General features: G+C 41.1%; 1 protein-coding gene across 4 annotated transcripts in view; it reads left to right on the top strand.

The window, feature by feature from the left end:
- Nucleotides 1–19,698, top strand: part of LOC144066958 (SH3 and multiple ankyrin repeat domains protein 2-like) — a 228,529-nt gene that overhangs the window by 13,286 nt on the left and 195,545 nt on the right. For 3 of the 4 annotated variants that reach the window (XM_077590411.1, XM_077590404.1, XM_077590397.1), the window contains exons 3-6: nucleotides 5,725–5,928; nucleotides 9,903–9,974; nucleotides 14,834–14,942; nucleotides 19,475–19,623. In XM_077590411.1, the coding sequence (XP_077446537.1) occupies nucleotides 5,725–5,928; nucleotides 9,903–9,974; nucleotides 14,834–14,942; nucleotides 19,475–19,623 (534 nt within the window). Of the gene's footprint in view, nucleotides 1–5,724; nucleotides 5,929–6,067; nucleotides 6,129–9,902; nucleotides 9,975–14,833; nucleotides 14,943–19,474; nucleotides 19,624–19,698 lie in introns of those variants that run through there. The other variant, XM_077590419.1, reaches the window with a different exon arrangement.

Raw genomic sequence — 19,698 nt, 5'->3', positions numbered from 1 at the left:
CAGAAAATCTGTGTTTTTTTTTCTCCATGAAAGGCGCTGAAATGAGGGGAACCCAGAGCCAGCCGCATTCCCTTCACAATGAGAATAATGGTCTTGTTGGCACATTCAGTACAATTGTTCAGAACAATGATGTTGAATCACTTCATATATAAATGTTCTACTCGGTTCAAGGACATGGGAGCTGGAGGTTATCCTAGGAGGCTTCTGACAAAAGACCAAAATCCTATGGCTCACTTTGGGATTAGCTTCCAAACAGTCACAGTCCAACACAGAAACAGCCACATGTTCACATTTGAATTCATATTTACTCATATGTAAAGCATTTATGATGAAAATCTTGAATAAAAAATAATAAGTAATTAAAGAAAATTGTGTCAAACAATTTTAGAAAAACTGCACTGAGTTTTCCCATTACTCACCTCGAATAGAGAGTGCTATGTTCAGATATCAAATTTTACCTTTAAATGGTAAATATTTATCTAAAAATAAATGTCACATATACATGCTGGAACACTGGATGAGTGGTTAGCATCTCCTTCTCACAATCAGAATATGTGAAATTTATCTATATCATTGTGCAATGTAATTGGATCAACCAGTTCAGTGTTGAACCCCACCTACTACCCAGTACTAACTGAATCAACCCAGTTCATGGCCATTTTTTTTTTACATTCATTCATTCATTCATTTTCTGAAGCGTTTATCCTCACAAAGGTTGTCAGGGATGGTGGAGTCCATCCCAGCTGACTTTGGGCACAAAGGCGGTGGCCAGCCAAGGAGATGGACAACCATTCACTCTCACAGCCATAACTAGGGGCAATTTAAAGTGACCAACCAGCCTACCATGCATGTTTTTGGACTGTGGGAGGTAACCAGAGTACCCAGAGAAAACCCACGCACGCCCGACGTGAACATGCAAACTCCACACAAGAGAACCAACCTGCGTTCGAACCCATGACCCTAGAACTGTGAGGCCAACGTGCTAACCACTCAGCTGTTGGGTCGCGCTCATTTTTTTCCTAAATTATTTTAGTGTTATCCATGTTCCTTTAATCTTATTGTGTTCTAATAATCTTGTGTTATAATATTTCTTGCTAGCTCTTATGATAGCAGTTACTTTATTTTTATATTGTTTATATTCATGGTCCTCCTCTGTATTTTTCTCTTTAATGAAATCAACTAAAGTATGTTCTTATTTTTAAATGCATTATTCAATCCTTAGACATCAATAGATGTTACATGCAACTTTTTCTTTAATTGCGTTACTTAGTTGGACAAATGTTATTATGTAATAAGAAACTCATCTCCCATACCGCCCATCCAGGAAAGGGTTGCGGGGGTTCCTGGAGCCTAATCCAGATGTCTTCGGACAAAAGGCAGACAACACCCGAGACCGGTCGCCAGTCAGTCATTAGGCATACAGAGAGACAACCACTAAATCTCACAATCGCACTGCCACCATGAGGGAATCGAACTCAGTCAGCCTGCTCCAAAGCCAGGCAGAAGAACCACTACACCATCGAGTAGCTGTAATAAGAATTCATTATGTACATATTGTTATGTATTATTTCTCAATTTTGATCCAGCATCTTATTTCTGAATGAGTTTATTGCTTTCTCTGTTTTTACTCGTCTGTGTATTGTTTTTTCCCTCTATTTTTCCTCCAAGTTTTGTATTGTTAATTGTAAATAGTGAGAGATGGTCATTAGTGTCAATTTGTGGGAATGCTGTCAATGAGTGTAGCAGAGGCATGAGTAGTAATTCTATTCATTGTGTTGATTCTAGGAATAAAACCCATGCTGTACATTGTATTGTTAGTCATTTATAGATTCATGGTTGTTGCATTTATGAGGTTGATGCTCCAACCTGCACAGATTAAAAAAAAATTTACACCTACCAATGAACTGAAGCTTCTACTGTTTGAGTCTGCTGTCCAATGCATACAGTTAATAAAATGATTTTTTGTTTTTCTGCAGAATTCAATTGATAAAAATCCAACAACATAATCCAGCACCGTTATCTTTATTTTAATAACTAATCTTAATTTTCTTAACATTTAAATGGAAGCTTCTATTGTTAAAATAAATAATTGAATATTTCTCCATAGATACAATGACCTGCATGTATTGTTCATCTGTGTAGAAGCAGACACTATTGTTAAAAGGAGAGTTTTTTTTGTCAGGCTCTATACTATCTTGTTATAAATGTTGTGATTGATGTACTCAAAAAATTTCAGTTCCAATTGCATACAGTTAGTAACAGTTATGTGATTTGAATTTGTCTTTTCAAAGCATTATTTGGAAACCTTACATGAACTCATGCAAACATTTATATTAATTGCTATTTGTTCAGTGGTACATTTTTTCATTTATTTATTTGAATGTACGGCCCGGCGAGTGAGTGGTTAGCGCGTCGGCCTCGCAGTGCTGGGGTCCTGGTTTCAGGTCCTTCCACTTGTGTGGAGTTTGCACGTTCTCCCTTGGCCTGCATGGGTTTCCTCCAACATTCTAAAGACATGCATGGTAGGCTGGTTGGACACAGTAAATTGCCCCTGTGTATGAGTGTGAGCATGAATGGTTGCCTGTCTCCTCGTGCCCTGCGATCGGCTGGCCACTGATTCAGGGTGTTGTCCCCCGCAACACTTGTGAGGATGAAGCGGTTCAGAAAATGAATGAATGAATTATTTAAATGTAGGCAGCCCAGCAGATGAGTGGTTAGCGCGTCGGCCTCACAGTCTTGGGGTCCTGGGTTCGAATTCAGGTTGGCCCTCCCGTGTGGAGTTTGGATGTTCTCCCAGGGAATAAGTGGGTTTTCTCTGGGTACTCCGGTTTCCTCCCACATTCCAAAAACATGCATGGTAGGTGCAATGTTCCATCTAAGCTGCGCCCGTGCGCAATTGCGCACTACTCTCGTCTTCTCCGCGCACAGCAAATCATATGGAGCGCACAAAAAAAAAATCCAACTCTTTTTTTCTCCCCATGATGGCGCCGTTCACGTGGCAGTAGCTCTGTCCACTCTTATGTTTTTCGTGTTTTACAGCCGTTCTATCTTTTTTAAATTACATTTTAATATTTCTTAATACATTCCTTTTTACTTTACTGTGCAAATAGAAGAACAAGCGGTGAAATGGGGCGAGAACTGTCTAAATCTGCTGTGTGTGTGTGGTTGTGTGTGTGCGTGCGTGCATGTGTGACTAGTATGTGTGATTGTTTGTCTTCAACCTACACAATGGACTATAAATGGAAATTAGAATATAATATGTTCATTAACATGAATATAAATATGTTCATTAATATGTGCTATCCCTTATTAAATAAATCAATGCAAAATCATGGAAAAAATATTGCATATAAATGGAAACTTGACTATCTCAAGTGACACGTTCAGCAGAAAAGTCATTTGAACGAGAATGAGAAGTGAGAAGGACAGATGTGTAAAATAAGGTAAAATTTAAGTCGGATTTTTGCATATTCTAATGGCATTTATGAAGATCTTTTATTCATAGATATTTTTTCATTCATTTTCTGAACTGGTTTATCCACTTTATCACTCGCGGGGGGACTGGAGCCTATCCCTGCTGACTTTGGGTCAGGGGCGGAGGACACCCTGTGTCGGTGGCCAGCCGATCGCAGGGCACAAGGAGACGGACAGCCATGCACACTCAGACCCATACCTAGGGGAAATTTTAGAGTGTCAAATCAGCCTAGAATGCATCTTTTTGAGATGTGGGAGGAAAACGGAGTACTTAGAGAAAACCCACACAGGCCCAGGGAGAATATGCAAATTCAATACTGGTGGACCGACCTGGATTTGAACCCAGGACCCCAGAGCTGTGAGGCCGACACGCGAACCACTCATCCGCCGGGCCGCCCATTCATAGATATTAATCATTACATTTTATTATTACTAAATCATTTATGTGTAGTAGACATGCACCTGCTTATGGCAGATGTGATACTGGTGTGTGCCCATAGCGAGCAATGATGATGTTGCTCACACTGGTACTCAGTGTGCTCAGAGAGGTTGTCTTTCTGCCCAGACAAACAAAAAATTAGAGGGAACATTGGGTAGGTGGGTTGGACACTCTAAATTGCCCTTATGTATGAGTGTAATGGGCTGTCCCCTGCCTCCGGCCTAATACCAGCTGGGATAGGCTCCAGCACCCCCTATTGTGTACCCGTGTGAGGATAAGTGGTTCAGAAAATGAATGAATCCATTATTTAATTTTCTGTTATTTATCATCTCCCAGTTGCGAGCTTTGAGAGGGCAAAGAGCTACTAACTGACTGAAAAACTGAATGTGTCAAATCTCAGTCCATGAGTCATCTAAGACAATCACACATTTTCTCTAGGTGCTTTGGTTTCCTCCCAAATCCCTGAAACTTGCATGGTAGGCTGGTTGAACACTAAATTTCTCTGACGTATATGCGTGAGCGTGAACGGTTGTCCGTCTTCTTGTGCCCTGTGATTGGCTGGCAACCAATTCAGGGTGTCACCTGTCTTCTGCCCATAATTGGCTGGGATAGGCTTCAGCACCCCCTGGAACCCTTGTGAGGATAAGCGGTACGGAAAATGAATGAATGTACATATATTGAAGGTAACCATTTAAACTGGTCCAACTACTTTAAATACATTAAAAACATAAACGTTTTATTTTAAGTTGAAGAAGCTCTTTATATTAAGATGAAATCAAAATCCCTATTTACTGGTGGATTAATTGAAATTAACTTGTTATAAGCCCGTGTAGAAAATATGTGATTTCATGTTGAAAAAGCTTGGGATTTATGCTCAACTGAATCACACAATGTACTGTAACCTCAATTCTTATAGGGAAATCCAGCCAGATGGACTGGCAGAGGAGTGGTTAGCACGTCGGCCTCATAGCTCTGGGGTCCTGGGTTCAGATCCAGGTCGGTCCATTTGTATGGAGTTTGTATGTTCTCTCTGGATCTTTGTGGCTTTCCTTAGGGTACTCCGTTTTCCTCCCACTTTCCCAAAACATGCCTGATAGGCTGATTGGACACTCTAAATTGCCCCTAGGTATCGGTGTGAGTGTGCATGGTTGTCCGTCTCCTTGTGCCCTGCGATCGGCTGACCATCGATTCAGGGTCTCCTGTGCCTCTGGCCCGGAGTCAGCTGGGATAGGCTCCAGAACCCCCCGCGACCCTAATGAGAATAAAGCAATTCAGAAAATGAAAAAAATCCACCCTTCCCTAATGAATACCTCTCTTTCTGGTTAGACTGCCCACTAAACAGACAATCTGAGACACTTGCAATTGATTGGTTAAAACTGTACTGGCATCCCAAGACGTCTTCCACTAGTTGTGAAAGTTACTTCCAAATTGTATGAGCTTCATTGATCTCCCAAATACTGACAGGGGCAATTGTAAAATGGTGATTTCACTGCTATAAAAGAAATAGAGCACAAGCCTGAGCTTTGCCACTGACTGAACAATATCAAATATGGGACCACGCAAAGCCTGGACATGTCATCACTGTGCTTTATTCAATCTTCAAAAAAAAAAAACATGAGTTATTTTTCAAACATCTTTTATTCAATAAGTATTCTGCCAAGTCAGTAAAATGTTGTCTCTTGGATGGGATAGGAATGTTATATTTGCACAGAATTTTAAATAAAAAAATAAAAAAAATGTGTTGATTTCTACTAAATTACTACTACTTAATTTTTCTTGTTTTTTTCTTTCTCTCCTACTTACAAAACTAGAAATGCATGCGGTTCAACCCTAATGAAACAGTCTGGGTAGCCAAGCAAAGGATCCTGTCTACACTTCATCAGAGCTTGAAGGATGTCCTGAACTTTGGGCTTTTTCAGCCTGCGAGCAGTGGGAGAGATTGCAAGTTTCTGGATGAAGAATGCATCCTGCAAGACTACCCTCAGCCAATCAGCAAAGGTGTCCCCTGTTTGGAGGTAGTTCCTTTTTTGTAATCTTTTTAAAACATGTAATTACGTAGCAGAAATGATATAATTGACATTTTGTGGGTCTTGGATTTTTTTAATTATTTATGCAATTAAAGCATATTTGGGTTTTAATAGATTTTCATGTCAGGGTGAGAAGCTATGTCATCTGGGAGAGGCTCGGAGCGGACTCCCATATTGAGAGCATCCAGGTGAGGTGGTACGGCCATACCCAATCAGATGCAAATGTATAGAAAAATTATGTATGTTATATTATCATGTGTCCCCTACCAACTGCCAACAGTTGGCTAGGATAGGCTCCAGCACCTTCACGACCCTTGTGAGGATAAGCACTACGGAAAAAAACGTCCCTCTTTAGGAAATATCAAGGACTTAGAAATCAAACAACAAAATCAAACTTGACGTGAAAGACATGGGGTAATGAGGAACTTGACAACAAAACGTGGCATGGTACAAACAAAGCAGACAATCCTACAAAGGCGAACAAACACACATAATTTAAATAGACAGACAAGGGCTGATTATCAATAACGAGCAACTGGTCATAGGAGGAAGGGAAGCCCAGAGGGACACAAGAGGCGAAAAGTAAAGACACACAAAAAAAAAATCCAAGATCACGCGGGAGCCAGTGGCAGTAGCTCTGTACACTCTCATGTTTTTCGTGTTTTACAGCCCTTCTATCTTTTTTTTATTAAATTTTAATATTTCTTAATACATTCCTTTTTACTTTACTTTGTACTTTATACTTTTTACTTTAATGTTTTTACAACTTTCCTTGTTCTGTTAGCCTGGCTTCTTTCGGCTACTTCTTTTTTGAAACCATTCAGCCATGCCTACGCTGTCACACACATGGGACTAGCTGTTACAATACGCAGTGGAAGGAGCAACACCTCGGTGCCGCCGGAGATTCGGAGCTGGAAAAAAGTGCCGGGAGAAGAGGCAACGCTTCTGACCAACCATTCCATCGTGGGATAAGATGGAAGAGCTGTCGGCGCTTACCAGCAACAGAGTCGAGGTGCCCTACTCTGCTGCTGTTGTCTTTGGCTCCAGACTACTGAGGAACTGTGCGGATGGGCTTGGAGGAGTGACTCTGCATGTTCCCTGCCTCGGTCGCAGTCTGTAGGGGTTCCCCATCTCGTGGAGGACTTCCTGTGTGTGGTTCCAGTTTTTGTCCAACTTTACAACTTCTTTTTGAGTCTATCCGTTTTTTGCTACCGAAACCAAGATGGCGCCGTTCACGTGGCAGCCGGTGGCGGTAGCTCCGTCCACTCTTGCTCGTTTTGTGTTTTTGCTCTGGTGATTCTTAATGATCCCATTGACTTTGATTTGCTTTGTTGTTCTGCGGCCTTTGCGACTGTACTGTCTAACGTATAACTATGCCTTTTCTTGCTACTGTCACAATGAAATTTCCAGAATGCAGAGTGTACCTTTTACCTCAATAAAGCATTATCAAACTTAGTTTTGCTCGTGCTATCTTTAAAAAAACACGCTAGCGGCCAGCCTAACTTACGCTAGCAGCTAGCATAACATGCGCTAGCGGCTAGCATAACATACGCTAGCAGATAGCAAAACATAGGTAAGCTAGTGGCTAGCATAACATACGCTAGCTGCTAGCATAACATATGCTAGCCTAGTGTCATGCTAATGCCTTTTTTGAAGAAGCGCTCAATGTATTGACAAAAAACAGAAAATATACCCGCAAATGAGACTACGCCCTATCACACGTGCGTTTTATATTTGTGAAAATACGGTATCTGTTTTTTTCTTCAGTCCTGAGTCCTAGTATCAAGCGGAAGACAGGGGAGTGGCTACCTACTTTTATTACCAACATACAAGTAAATATACAGCTTTACTGCTGTTTAGCTTTTTTCTAACTCAAATTTTGTGTCTCCAATTATTTATTTATATGTTAAAGTAAATTACAGTTTTTCCAAATATTATTTTATTCTCACATTTTTACAAGATCAGGACCTTTTTTTATTGCAAATTACAACACGGGATGCAGTCAAGTATTGCATTCGAAATTCCCAATTGTTCTCACAAAATGTTGAATTAAATCTTGAATTAATGACAAATCTTATCACTTTGAATTCCAGTAAAATACACTTTTATTGGCACATTAATCACAAATTTAAAATGAACTCATAATGTTGATTCATTCTCTGTTAGAAATACACATTTCTAAGATGTATTAAAATAATTAAATATTTCTTGTCAATTGAAAAAATGTTCACACTTTTTGTGAGTGTAATCACAGCAGCTAAGGAGTGTTTTTATGTAACCAAAACATGACATCTGCGATCGGCTGGCCACCGATTCAATGTGTCACCCGCCTCTGGCCCGGAGACAGCTGGGATTGGCTCCAGAACCCCCCGTGACCCTAATGAGGATAAAGCGATTCAGAAAATGAGATGAGATGAAAAAACATGACATACAAATGAGTAACAAAGACTTTTAAAACTTGTGACTTCAAGATGTCTACAATGCATTAAATTTGTTACTTTAATTATCCACAATCACCCTTAAGTTGATTTAGCAACAATAGCAATGCAATTTTAATATCTTGATGTAGTATTTATTTTAGTTTTCAGTCTAACTCATGACAGCGGACTATCATTGTCTTTTTGTTTGGAATGTAAACATTATGCTTGCCAGTCATAGCGCAACATTCTTCTCCAGGCTTCTATTTTTCTCAATATTGTTTTAATATACACATTCTATTTTGCTAACTTCAATTTTGCTTCACCACAGTCACCAATCAATCAGTCAATTGTTTAAACACAATTTAATATAAGAGTATGCGGGTGCCATATTTCATGCTTTTTATCTAGGATATTTTCATCTGCCTTTGGATTGAGGCAAAAAAATGTTAACTTTAGTTTTATATTACAATCCTTGTTATTTTCAGTTCATTGGCTTTTCATCACAGGTTCCATTTCATTAATCAGTTGTTTCCCCTATCTTGCTCTCAGTTCTTATCATCAATTCTCGATGGAGAATGACTTACACTCCCGGTAACCGTCGAGGCCCCCATATTGCAAGTTGGGGCTACCGAGAGCTCGCACACCCCACTTTGCAGCCATACTCTTTCTCTAATCAAAGGCTCAAATTGAGTCACAATGCAAACAGGAGTCTTCCAGCATGTTGATGAAGACGCTGATATTTGTACTTTTTATTTTGCTCAACATTTTAAAATACTTAGTTTGCTCAGTGCAGACAGCAGTTGTGTTAGGATTCAAGGTGTTCTTTGGAAAGTGTTAGAATAATGATTCAAACCTTTTAAATCATTATTAGTAATATTTAATTAAAAAAGGAAAAACATCTCTCAACATTTCTGGTTACACTTGCAAGGAAAATGCCATGTGACGTCGTCTTAGCCCCCAGTGCATTCTGACGAGCGGCATACTCTTCGGTTCATTTAGCGGCACATAACCAAAACATTCAAAGGTAATCTGATTTAAACAATTGCCATTGAAAGAAAAACACCTGCGTAAGAATTTGCAGTATAAGCATAATAATTTCTTTATAAGGTAAACTGCCGGTGTCCCAGACAAAACAATTTATGAGTCCTTCGTAGATCATTGCGAACTTGCATCCGGGTGGCTGGGTTGCGAGGTCTATCTCCCAGTAAACAGTCCTTGGAGGGTGAGGTGTTATGTCAACAAGCTGGAGCCAGCAGGGTGACCTCGAGTTTGTCCCAGTCTTATACAAAAGTAATTAAAATGCCTTATTACTTATTAAAAATGCTTACAAAACATATAGAAACACCCCATAATAATTCTATCAGAAAGAAATGCAAGAACAGGAACAGTTTACTTATAAGGTTTCAACTCTTATACACTTGCTTTTTGGGGTGAAAGGATTTAACCATTCAACTTTGTTTAATAGTATTACACGTCTTATTTAAAGTGTTGTTTTTTTATTTATTTAATTTTATTCTTTTACATTTGTCCTTGTCATTATAGTTTCGCTATAAGAGTCGAGTGTACAGGCAGTCCAATTTGGATGAGAAAGAGATTGCAAAACTTCATACAAAGGTAAGAATGTGTCTACGCATACATGACCTGCATATAAACATAAAAAATAAAGTTACATATACATTCTAAATAATTCACTCACCTGGCTTCGGTGCGGGCAGGCGCAGGCTCGATTCCCACCGGTGGTGGTATGATTGTGAGTGCGAATGGTTGTCTGTCCCTCTGTGTACACAAGAGAAACATTTACACTTAATATAAATTGGTGTTGTTCAATCACTTTGTGATGTATATTTTTGGGCTGTGGGAGGAAATTTTAGTACCCAAGACAGTTAAAACCGAAGTCTGAATATAAAACTATGAGTTGTTGTGCTAACAAGTGATACATCCTGTCGCCCAGTGATGGTACGATGTATTAGAAAATAATAATAATAATGATTTAAAAAATACCAATAAGCCATCACCCCCTGTTCAGGATCCTGCCTGGCAAAGCACTTAGAAAATAGAGAAGAAAATCTTCAAATTAGAAAAAGTTTCAGGGTTTTTATTTCATATTATTATACATTTGCCTGCAACAAAGTAGAAGCTTGGCCTCGCTATTAAAGAATGCTCTGCTCGCCCTTAGTTCATTATTATTGTCCTACTTGCTTGCAAGGAAGTACCGTATTTTCTCGCATATTAGGCACCTCCGCGTAAAAGCTGTACCCTTAAAATTGCCTTAAAATCGTTGAATTTTACCATTTCTGTCCTATAAGACGCACCCATATTCACAATTTTTACCTCCATATTCGTGGCTTTAATAGGGAGTTCTTTGAAGGGAAAATCGTAAGAAAAATGATCGCACGTGGTATTTCTGCGTGACCAGACGTTTCGTCGAAAGGCGTTTCGTCGAACGGACGTTTCGTCGATGGATTCGCTGCCGGACATTTCGTCGAACGGACGTTTCGTCGATGGATTCGCTGCCCGACATTTCGTCGCCGGACATTTCGTCGAACGGACGTTTCGTCGCCGGGTTTGCTCTCTCTCAAAATTATAATCATGAGAGAAAGAGAGACAGAGATTTTACTGTTGAAAGCGATCAACCAGGTAATCTCTCACTCTCAAAATTATAATCATGAGAAAGAGAGAGAGTGAGTTTGTAATTGCATTGACAATGTAAGAGCATTAATATCTAAATATCGCGATCAACCAGGTAATCTCTCGGTCTCAAAATTATAATCATGAGAGAGAGAGTGAGTTTGTAATTGCATTGACAATGTAAGAGCATTAATATCTAAATATCTAATATCAAAATTATCAATAAGTTGCGTATTATTGGCGTGTGTGTACATGTTACTCGTCGCCGGATTCGCTCGCTCGCTGCGCCCCCGGATTCGCTCGTATTGGAGTGTGTGTACAAGTTTTTCAAACTACGGCCCGCGGGCCATATACGGCCTTAGGCTTTTTAATCCGGTCCGCCGACGTTGTCCAAATTATAGTAAAAATCAATGACCTCATTCATTTCCCTTTGCCCTGCAATACCGCTCATCACTCTCAATTTAAAGACTGCTTTCCTTCGTTGAATAATAATATGTTCTTAATGTTGAAAGTAAATTTGAAAATAAATTTTCACCTTCATTGAATAATAATATGTTCTTAATGTTGAAAGTAGTATATGGCCCGCGGGCCGTAATTTGAAAAACTTGTACTCACACGCCAATACGAGCGAATCCGGGGGTGGGGCGAGCGAGGGAATCCGGTGACGAGTAACATGTACACACACGCCAATAATACGCAACTTATTGATAATTTTAATATTAATGCTCTTACATTGTCAATACAATTATACAAACTCACTCTCTCTCTCATGATTATAATTTTGAGAGCGAGACATTACCTGGTTGATCGCAATATTTAGATATTAATACTCCTACATTGTCAATGCCATTACAAACTCACTCTCTCTCTCATGATTATAATTTTGAGAGCGAGAGATTACCTGGTTGATCACTTTCAACAGTAAACTCTCTCTCTCTCTCATGATTATAATTTTGAGAGCGAGCGAACCCGGCGACGAAACGTCCGTTCGACGAAACGTCCGTTCGACGAAACGTCCGTTCGGGGAAACGTCCGTTCGGGGAAACGTCCGTTCGGGGAAACGTCCGTTCGGGGAAACGTCCGTTCGGGGAAACGTCCGTTCGGGGAAACGTCCGTTCGGGGAAACGTCCGTTCGGGGAAACGTCCGTTCGACGAAACGTCCGTTCGACGAAACGTCCGTTCGACGAAACGTCCGTTCGACGAAACGTCCGTTCGACGAAACGTCCGTTCGACGAAACGTCCGTTCGACGAAACGTCCGTTCGACGAAACGTCCGTTCGACGAAACTTCCGTCCGACGAAACGTCCGTTCGACGAAACGTCCGTTCGACGAAACGTCCGTTCGACGAAACGTCCGTTCGACGAAACGTCCGTTCGACGAAACGTCCGTTCGACGAACTGTCCGTCGACGAAACGACCGGGTTCCGTTTTTTCTCTTATTTGTGGTGTTGGAATGGTGTCTGCTTCCTCCTCAGCCACCTTCCCGTTGAATTCCTTGTGTATTGCCGAGCGTTGCATTAACTACTGCTCCGTTGAGAGTTCGTTTTGGTGCTCGTCGACCAACTCGTCAACTCACCGCGACACAATTTCGCCCACCGCAGGCTGCGGTTCAGGTTGAGGCACGACTGCGAGTTTGTCGAAGGCACTCGGCAGCCACAGCTTCCTCCAAGCAAAAGTTCAAGCCCACAACGACAAACGGTGGTTAAAAAAACCACAAGAGAATCTTGAAACATGAAGAGTTGTTGTCGACTGGGAGTCCGTCGAGCACTCAGCCACAGCTTCTTCTAAGCATAAGTTCAAGGACACAATGGTGGTCAAAGAAACATGGAGGGTTGTTGTGAGACAGCCAATGAGAGCCCAGTAGAGTGTATTGTCAAGCAAGAAGCAGTGCATCCTTGAAAAAATGTCAAAATAAAATAACGATCGGAATTGGTGGCCAACCAATCGCAGGGCACAAGGAGACAAACAACCATTCTCGCTGATATTCATACCTAGGGGCAGTTTAGAGTGTCCAATCAGCCTGCCTTGCATGTTTTTGGAAAGTGGGAGGAAACCGGAGTACCCATGCAAAACACATGCAAACTCCACACAGGTGGACCGACCTGGATTTGAACCCAGGTCCACAATTGTGAGGCCAAGGCGCTAACCACTCAACCGCCGGGCCGCCCCTATAATATATATAGTATTAATATCTAAATATAATCTATAATTAAAAAAAATTAAGTAGTACTTTAATTAATGCACTCACAATGGAAATAGTTCCTCTCCACTTGATTTAAATAATTTAAAAAACAGGTTATTGGAGCTTTAGACCAAGATTTGAAAGGCATTTTTGTTGTACAAATATTGCTGTTGTTGTTTTGACACTCTCAAGATGATTGCCAAATTGAATGGCTGCGAGAACGTCATCATCGGTCTTCTTCCGAATGCCTCCATGCAGTGTGTTGACATCCTATCGTCATGGCAGCTTCTACAGCGTAAATCCATCATAATGCTGGTCCATTTTTTTCTTCCTCGAAGTCGGGGTGTTTTTTTCCACACAAGAATTTGCAGTTTCCCACCTCGGAAGATGCAGGTTTTGGGTGGTGAACAACAGCACCTGCGCGCTGGTGGCCAAGGAAAGTGGCAGCGATTCAGGGAGAAAAACGGTCACTGCAACATGCAGCACGGCAACCTGGGAGGGGAGACCAGCCGCTACAACCTCAGACATCTTCACCTCACAAGAATTTATTTTTATTTATTTGCAGCATACAGATTGTGTGCATTCACTTTCTGTGTCTCCATTTTAACCGCACGGCGAAGACCATTAACATTAAAATTGTTCCTACCAGCTGAATTATGTACAAAAGAACGCCACAGTGTAGATTCATTTATGCCGTAATTGCATGCTACTCCTTTTGTATATCAAAGAACCTCAATAATTAGGAGGAATTTTCAACTGCGACTAAAAGAAATGGGCAAAAATCACTAGCTACAAAAGAGGAAATGGCAAGACAAAATGCATCTAGATTCTAGGCACTGTATATAGACAGAACAGGGGTTGATTACAACGTCTACACACCTGGTCACACGAGGGAAGGAAACCCACGAGGGACACAATAGGCGAAAAGCATACAAATCATCCCAAATTGCCAACTACACATAACATACTCATCATACATGATTATTGATACTTAATTAAAATTTCAAAACCATTAGGAATAAGTGTAGAATAGTCCAGTACAGTTTACGGAATGATACTCCAGTCCAATGACAATAACATGTTACATGTGAACTGACCACAGCGTTCAGCCTGTAGTAGCACATTAGTGGCTGTTCTTTCTCCAGATATTCTGTTATTGTTACTGTTAAGGGCCCTGATTTGGTGTCCAATCACAGAGGGGAACATCTTGCATTTGCAGTATTTCAATTAAATATTTTGTTTTTACAGACAGAATGATAAATGTAGTCACCCCAATTAATTTTTCTGGTGACTAAAATGCTGAGGTTTTTTCTTTTTCAAACTGCTTTCTCATCCCTCATTTTCTCATACTCTTCAGGGAATTGCTCTATAATCTATTTTTATGATGTGGTCTGGAATAAAAGCGAGTGGGAATAGAACCGGAAAAAAAAATCCATCATACTCTGTCACCACTTTCTCAATGAAATGGCCCATGCCCCTACATCTTCATTTCAGTATCCTTTTATTACATTGGCTAGTTAAAACATGCCCCCCCCAAAAATATTTTCATTACATTGCTTTGCCAAGTCAGTTATTGTTAAACCAGTTCTTCTATTATGACCCTCTAACCTACATTTAGCTATATTTATATTTCATTCTAATAGTTTGTCTTTTATGGTTATCCAGGCTAATCTGAAGAAGTTTATGGACCTCATACTTCATAATCAGGTGGACAAAGTTTCAAAAATGTTAGAAAGAGGTTTTGATCCCAACTACCATGACAGTGAAACTGGTGGTAAGTCTGTGTTACTTTACCTTCATGTTAGACATATAGTTTTAGCACCTAACCATAATTCCTTAACTCAGTCTGATCCCGTCTAACAAGTTGTGCGTGTTCAGCATCGAAGGAAGAGAACAGGGTATGCGCGTTACTCCACAGATGATTTATTCTAGATATTGATCCTTACAGAGCTCCGGGTCCCTTTCCCAAAAATAAAACCAGCTGAGCGTCGCCCTGCTTCAGTGGAGGATGAAAGAGACTAAAGTCCAAACCCGCGTTTGCCCAATTATAGTATAACACAGATGAATATTCATTCGCTGAGTTTAATGATATATGATATGTTTCAACACAGTAGAGATCAAAGGTTCCGGAACACCCTCGACAATAGCCGCTACATGGCCCGTCTCGTGTCAAGCGCACAACTCTGTCCACTCCATGCCAGGAGCCTCCTCCGCCATGAACTTCCTCCCCTCACCAGAGGGGGGGAATTTATTTAGTGCCATATCTCTAAGAACCATATATCACTATATCACGCCTCCTCCTAATCACCTCCCTCCGCTTTTTTTTATTTTTATTTTTTAGTTCTGCCTTAGCTGTGATGTCATGCTCCTTTTTTCAACGCTACGGACAAACGCTTTTGACCTGTACAATGTAAATTTCCTTTCAACGTACAAAATTATTTCTCCAACTCACATTTAATTTAGCTTGTCTTTGAAAACCTGTGCCTCTACATCTCCATACAAACTCATCAATTCATTCCATTCCATTCTCATTCAGCATCTTTCTCCCCATTCCTCTCAAAACGCACACACACACGCACACACACGCACGCACACGCACGCACACGCACACACGCACACACACACACACACAAACACACACAAACACACACAAACACACACACACACACATTTTCAACCTCTCCTCGCATTTTTACCAACGCAGTCATCACAAATCACCGGTTAAATTTAGAATTTGAGTATATTCAATTCTAGGAATCCAGAAATTTAGAATTTTATTAGGATCGATCTAAGAATAAAACCTCTGTGGACCCAGTCGTTTCCCTGCCGAAGACTTATTTTAATATGACCATTTAGGAATCCTCGATTCCTTTATTTCAATCACAGTAATGTTCCCTGAACAAATACTTTAAGAATCCCAGATTCTTTACCTACTACAGGTATCCTGAAATCCCTGATTTCAATATAATCACGACAATGTTCCTCGAACAAATACTCGGACTATATAAGTGACTATGCATTTCCTAATATAAATTTCAGTGTTTAATAGAGGACCCATAATTTGTCACTAATATATCCCAATACTGTCAACTATCTCTCTTTCTACATCTCTCTGTATCTTTGGGCGACCCCCCTCTTTTTGTTTGTCGGGTGAGGGGTGTGCGCATCTGTGAAGGGGTGCTGGCCATGACCATTGGACCGAGCCGGCGAGCCTCATGACCAGGAGACAGAGCCAAAGTCTTTCAACTGCCAGGGTGCTCCAAGAACCTTCTGAAAACGGTCTCGATAGACTAAATCATCTTCTATGTCATAAAACAACGTACAATGAAAATCATCCATGGGTGGATGGTAAGGCCGGAGTCAGTCAATGAATGATTTCCACCGGTGATCTACAGACAACAGTCCCCCAGTGGCCGGAGTTTCAGGCTCAAGACGTGACCTATAGATTGTCCACCACTGTCCACATGTTCATATTGGTTGTGAACACGGAATCTTTGCACCATTTGGTAAAGTCACTGTGAGGCCATCCGGTCCACATAAGATGGTAGCTCCAATAGACATCAACAAGTCTCTTCCCATCAAATTCATAGGAGCCTCTCGGGCACCTCTATTCGGAGTTTGGAGGATAATGGTCCGTAAGAATCATCTCCGCCGTGGTAATATTGTCCAGGTGACTGGGCCGGCTGCTGCGGCCGCCATGGTCTGCCAGTGCCTCGTCCTCCCCCACGCGTAGGCCGCTGTTGCTGTAGTGGGCCATACTGCTGTGCTTGGGGTTGCCATGGGAACAGTTGTTGCGGTTGCCGTTGTTGACTGGGGCAATCACATCTCCAGTGTCCAATACCGCCACATATAAAAAGTTGCCTTGTTGGCCCTGTCCCGAGTACCTTCTTCCCCGGCCACCAGAGAAACCACGCCAGCGACCACCGTATCGACCATGTCACTGACCATCTCGGGCCCCACCACATTCCTGGTAATTTGGAAAGTTGGAGTTTCAACACAGTAGAGATCAAAGGTTCCGGAACACCCTCGACAATAGCCGCTATATGGCCCGTCTCGTGTCAAGCGCACAACTCTGTCCACTCCATGCCAGGAGCCTCCTCCGCCATGAACTTCCTCCCCTCACCAGAGGGGGGGGGAATTTATTTAGTGCCATATCTCTAAGAACCATATATCACTATATCACGCCTCCTCCTAATCACCTCCCTCCGCTTTTTTTATTTTTATTTTTTAGTTCTGCCTTAGCTGTGACGTCATGCTCCTTTTTTCAACGCTACGGACAAACGCTTTTGACCTGTACAATGTAAATTTCCTTTCAACGTACAAAATTATTTCTCCAACTCACATTTAATTTAGCTTGTCTTTGAAAACCTGTGCCTCTACATCTCCATACAAACTCATCAATTCATTCCATTCCATTCTCATTCAGCATCTTTCTCCCCATTCCTCTCAAAACGCACACACACGCACGCACACGCACGCACGCACACACACACACACACACACACACAAACACACACACACACATTTTCAACCTCTCCTCGCATTTTTACCAACGCAGTCATCACAAATCACCGGTTAAATTTAGAATTTGAGTATATTCAATTCTAGGAATCAAGAAATTTAGAATTTTATTAGGATCGATCTAAGAATAAAACCTCTGTGGACCCAGTTGTTTCCCTGCCGAAGACTTATTTTAATACGACCGTTTAGGAATCCTCGATTCCTTTATTTCAATCACAGTAATGTTCCCTGAACAAATACTTTAAGAATCCCAGATTCTTTACCTACTACAGGTATCCTGAAATCCCTGATTTCAATATAATCACGACAATGTTCCTCGAACAAATACTCGGACTATATAAGTGAAATTTCTACTGCGACTTCTCAGTAATTTAAACAATCCAATAGCAGAATTTTGACATTATAGAAACAGGAATTCTGCTCACCTTTAGTTGATTTCAGGCCTGCTTTAAGAAGTCGCCGAAGAAGTTTCTGAACAGTCCCGGACTGCCAACCTGTGTAGTCTCAAGTTCGCCGACTTGACCAATAATCCCGTCCCAGACGTTATAAACCATTTAACATGTCCCAGACGTGAGTCGTATTTCTGTCGGACCCCTATTTGTCTACGCAGCCTCTCTCCCCCCCGACTCACGGACAGGGTCGCCAAATTGTTAGACGTATAGTTTTAGCACCTAACCATAATTCCTTAACTCAGTCTGATCCCATCTAACAAGTTGTGCGTGTTCAGCATCGAAGGAAGAGAACAGGGTATGCGCGTTACTCCACAGATGATTTATTCTAGATATTGATCCTTACAGAGCTCCGGGTCCCTTTCCCAAATATAAAACCAGCTGAGCGTCGCCCTGCTTCAGTGGAGGATGAAAGAGACTAAAGTCCAAACCCGCGTTTGCCCAATTATAGTATAACACAGATGAATATTCATTCGCTGAGTTTAATGATATGTGGACTGTCCCACGACGTTCTGCGGGGGTGTCCTCTCCTAGAATCTGCTTGTCCTTGAATCCACATCTGGCATGGTCGCCCTCTCCGCAGGAATTCATTTGTGTCTGGTATCATCTGGACCATCGCCCTCTCCGCGGGGATCCCTTTGTCCCTGATTTCATCTGGACCACTCATCACCTGGGACCACTTATCACCTGGACCACACCTTAAAACAGAAACTCAAACAAAATACCTTTTGTTCATTGTGATTGAGTTGAGAACAATAGTTTTAATCCTACTGTGGTACTATATCAAAATGAAACAGCTACCATAAAATGAAGGAGTAAAATATGTCATATTCTTCATTCATTAGCAACAACACTGAGCACTCCATAGTTGAAAGAAGGACAATGAGGCTGGGTCAAATGCTTGCGGTTTCTGAAATGTATGAGACAACCAGGGTTCACTTTTCTAATAGAGACCTTATACAAAAACTAAACAAATGATAAAATATGCAATTACTTTTATACGGGATTCTTTAAAGGACTTTTTTTGTAAAACCGATAATGTTTTATCAATATGGTAGATGGGCTATTATAAAATTGTTTCCATATATATGACTCACTGAATTATAAGGCTCAGTAAATGTAGTGGTTGAGGGGTTGCGTTATGCATCCACTAAGGGGAATGTCATGCCATGGTTAACTAATATAAATCCATATATATAAGGCACATTGGATTGTTAGGTCCATTTTGCCAGTCCTTTGGGTCTGCATTATAGTGCTGAAAATATGGTAGCTACACTAACACAAACATATTAGTTAAAACATTAATTACCTCCTTAAACCATTGTCTTGCTTTCAGAGAGCCCTTTGACCTTCACAGCACATCTGGTCAACGTGGAGATGATCAAGACTCTTAAGAGTGGAGGTGCTCACTTGGATTTCAGAGCCACAGATGGCATGACAGCTCTCCATAAAGCAGCACGTTCCAAGAATCAGGTTACACTCACGGTAAGACAATATTGTGATTTCAAATCCTGCCAGCTAAGATGCAAATTCACTTTCTCTTACAAAGTGTTTCTCACA

The sequence above is a fragment of the Stigmatopora argus genome, chromosome 2 (genome assembly GCF_051989625.1).
Source record: "Stigmatopora argus isolate UIUO_Sarg chromosome 2, RoL_Sarg_1.0, whole genome shotgun sequence".
NCBI classification, from domain to species: domain Eukaryota; kingdom Metazoa; phylum Chordata; class Actinopteri; order Syngnathiformes; family Syngnathidae; genus Stigmatopora; species Stigmatopora argus.
This window is presented reverse-complemented; position numbering and strand designations above follow the sequence as displayed.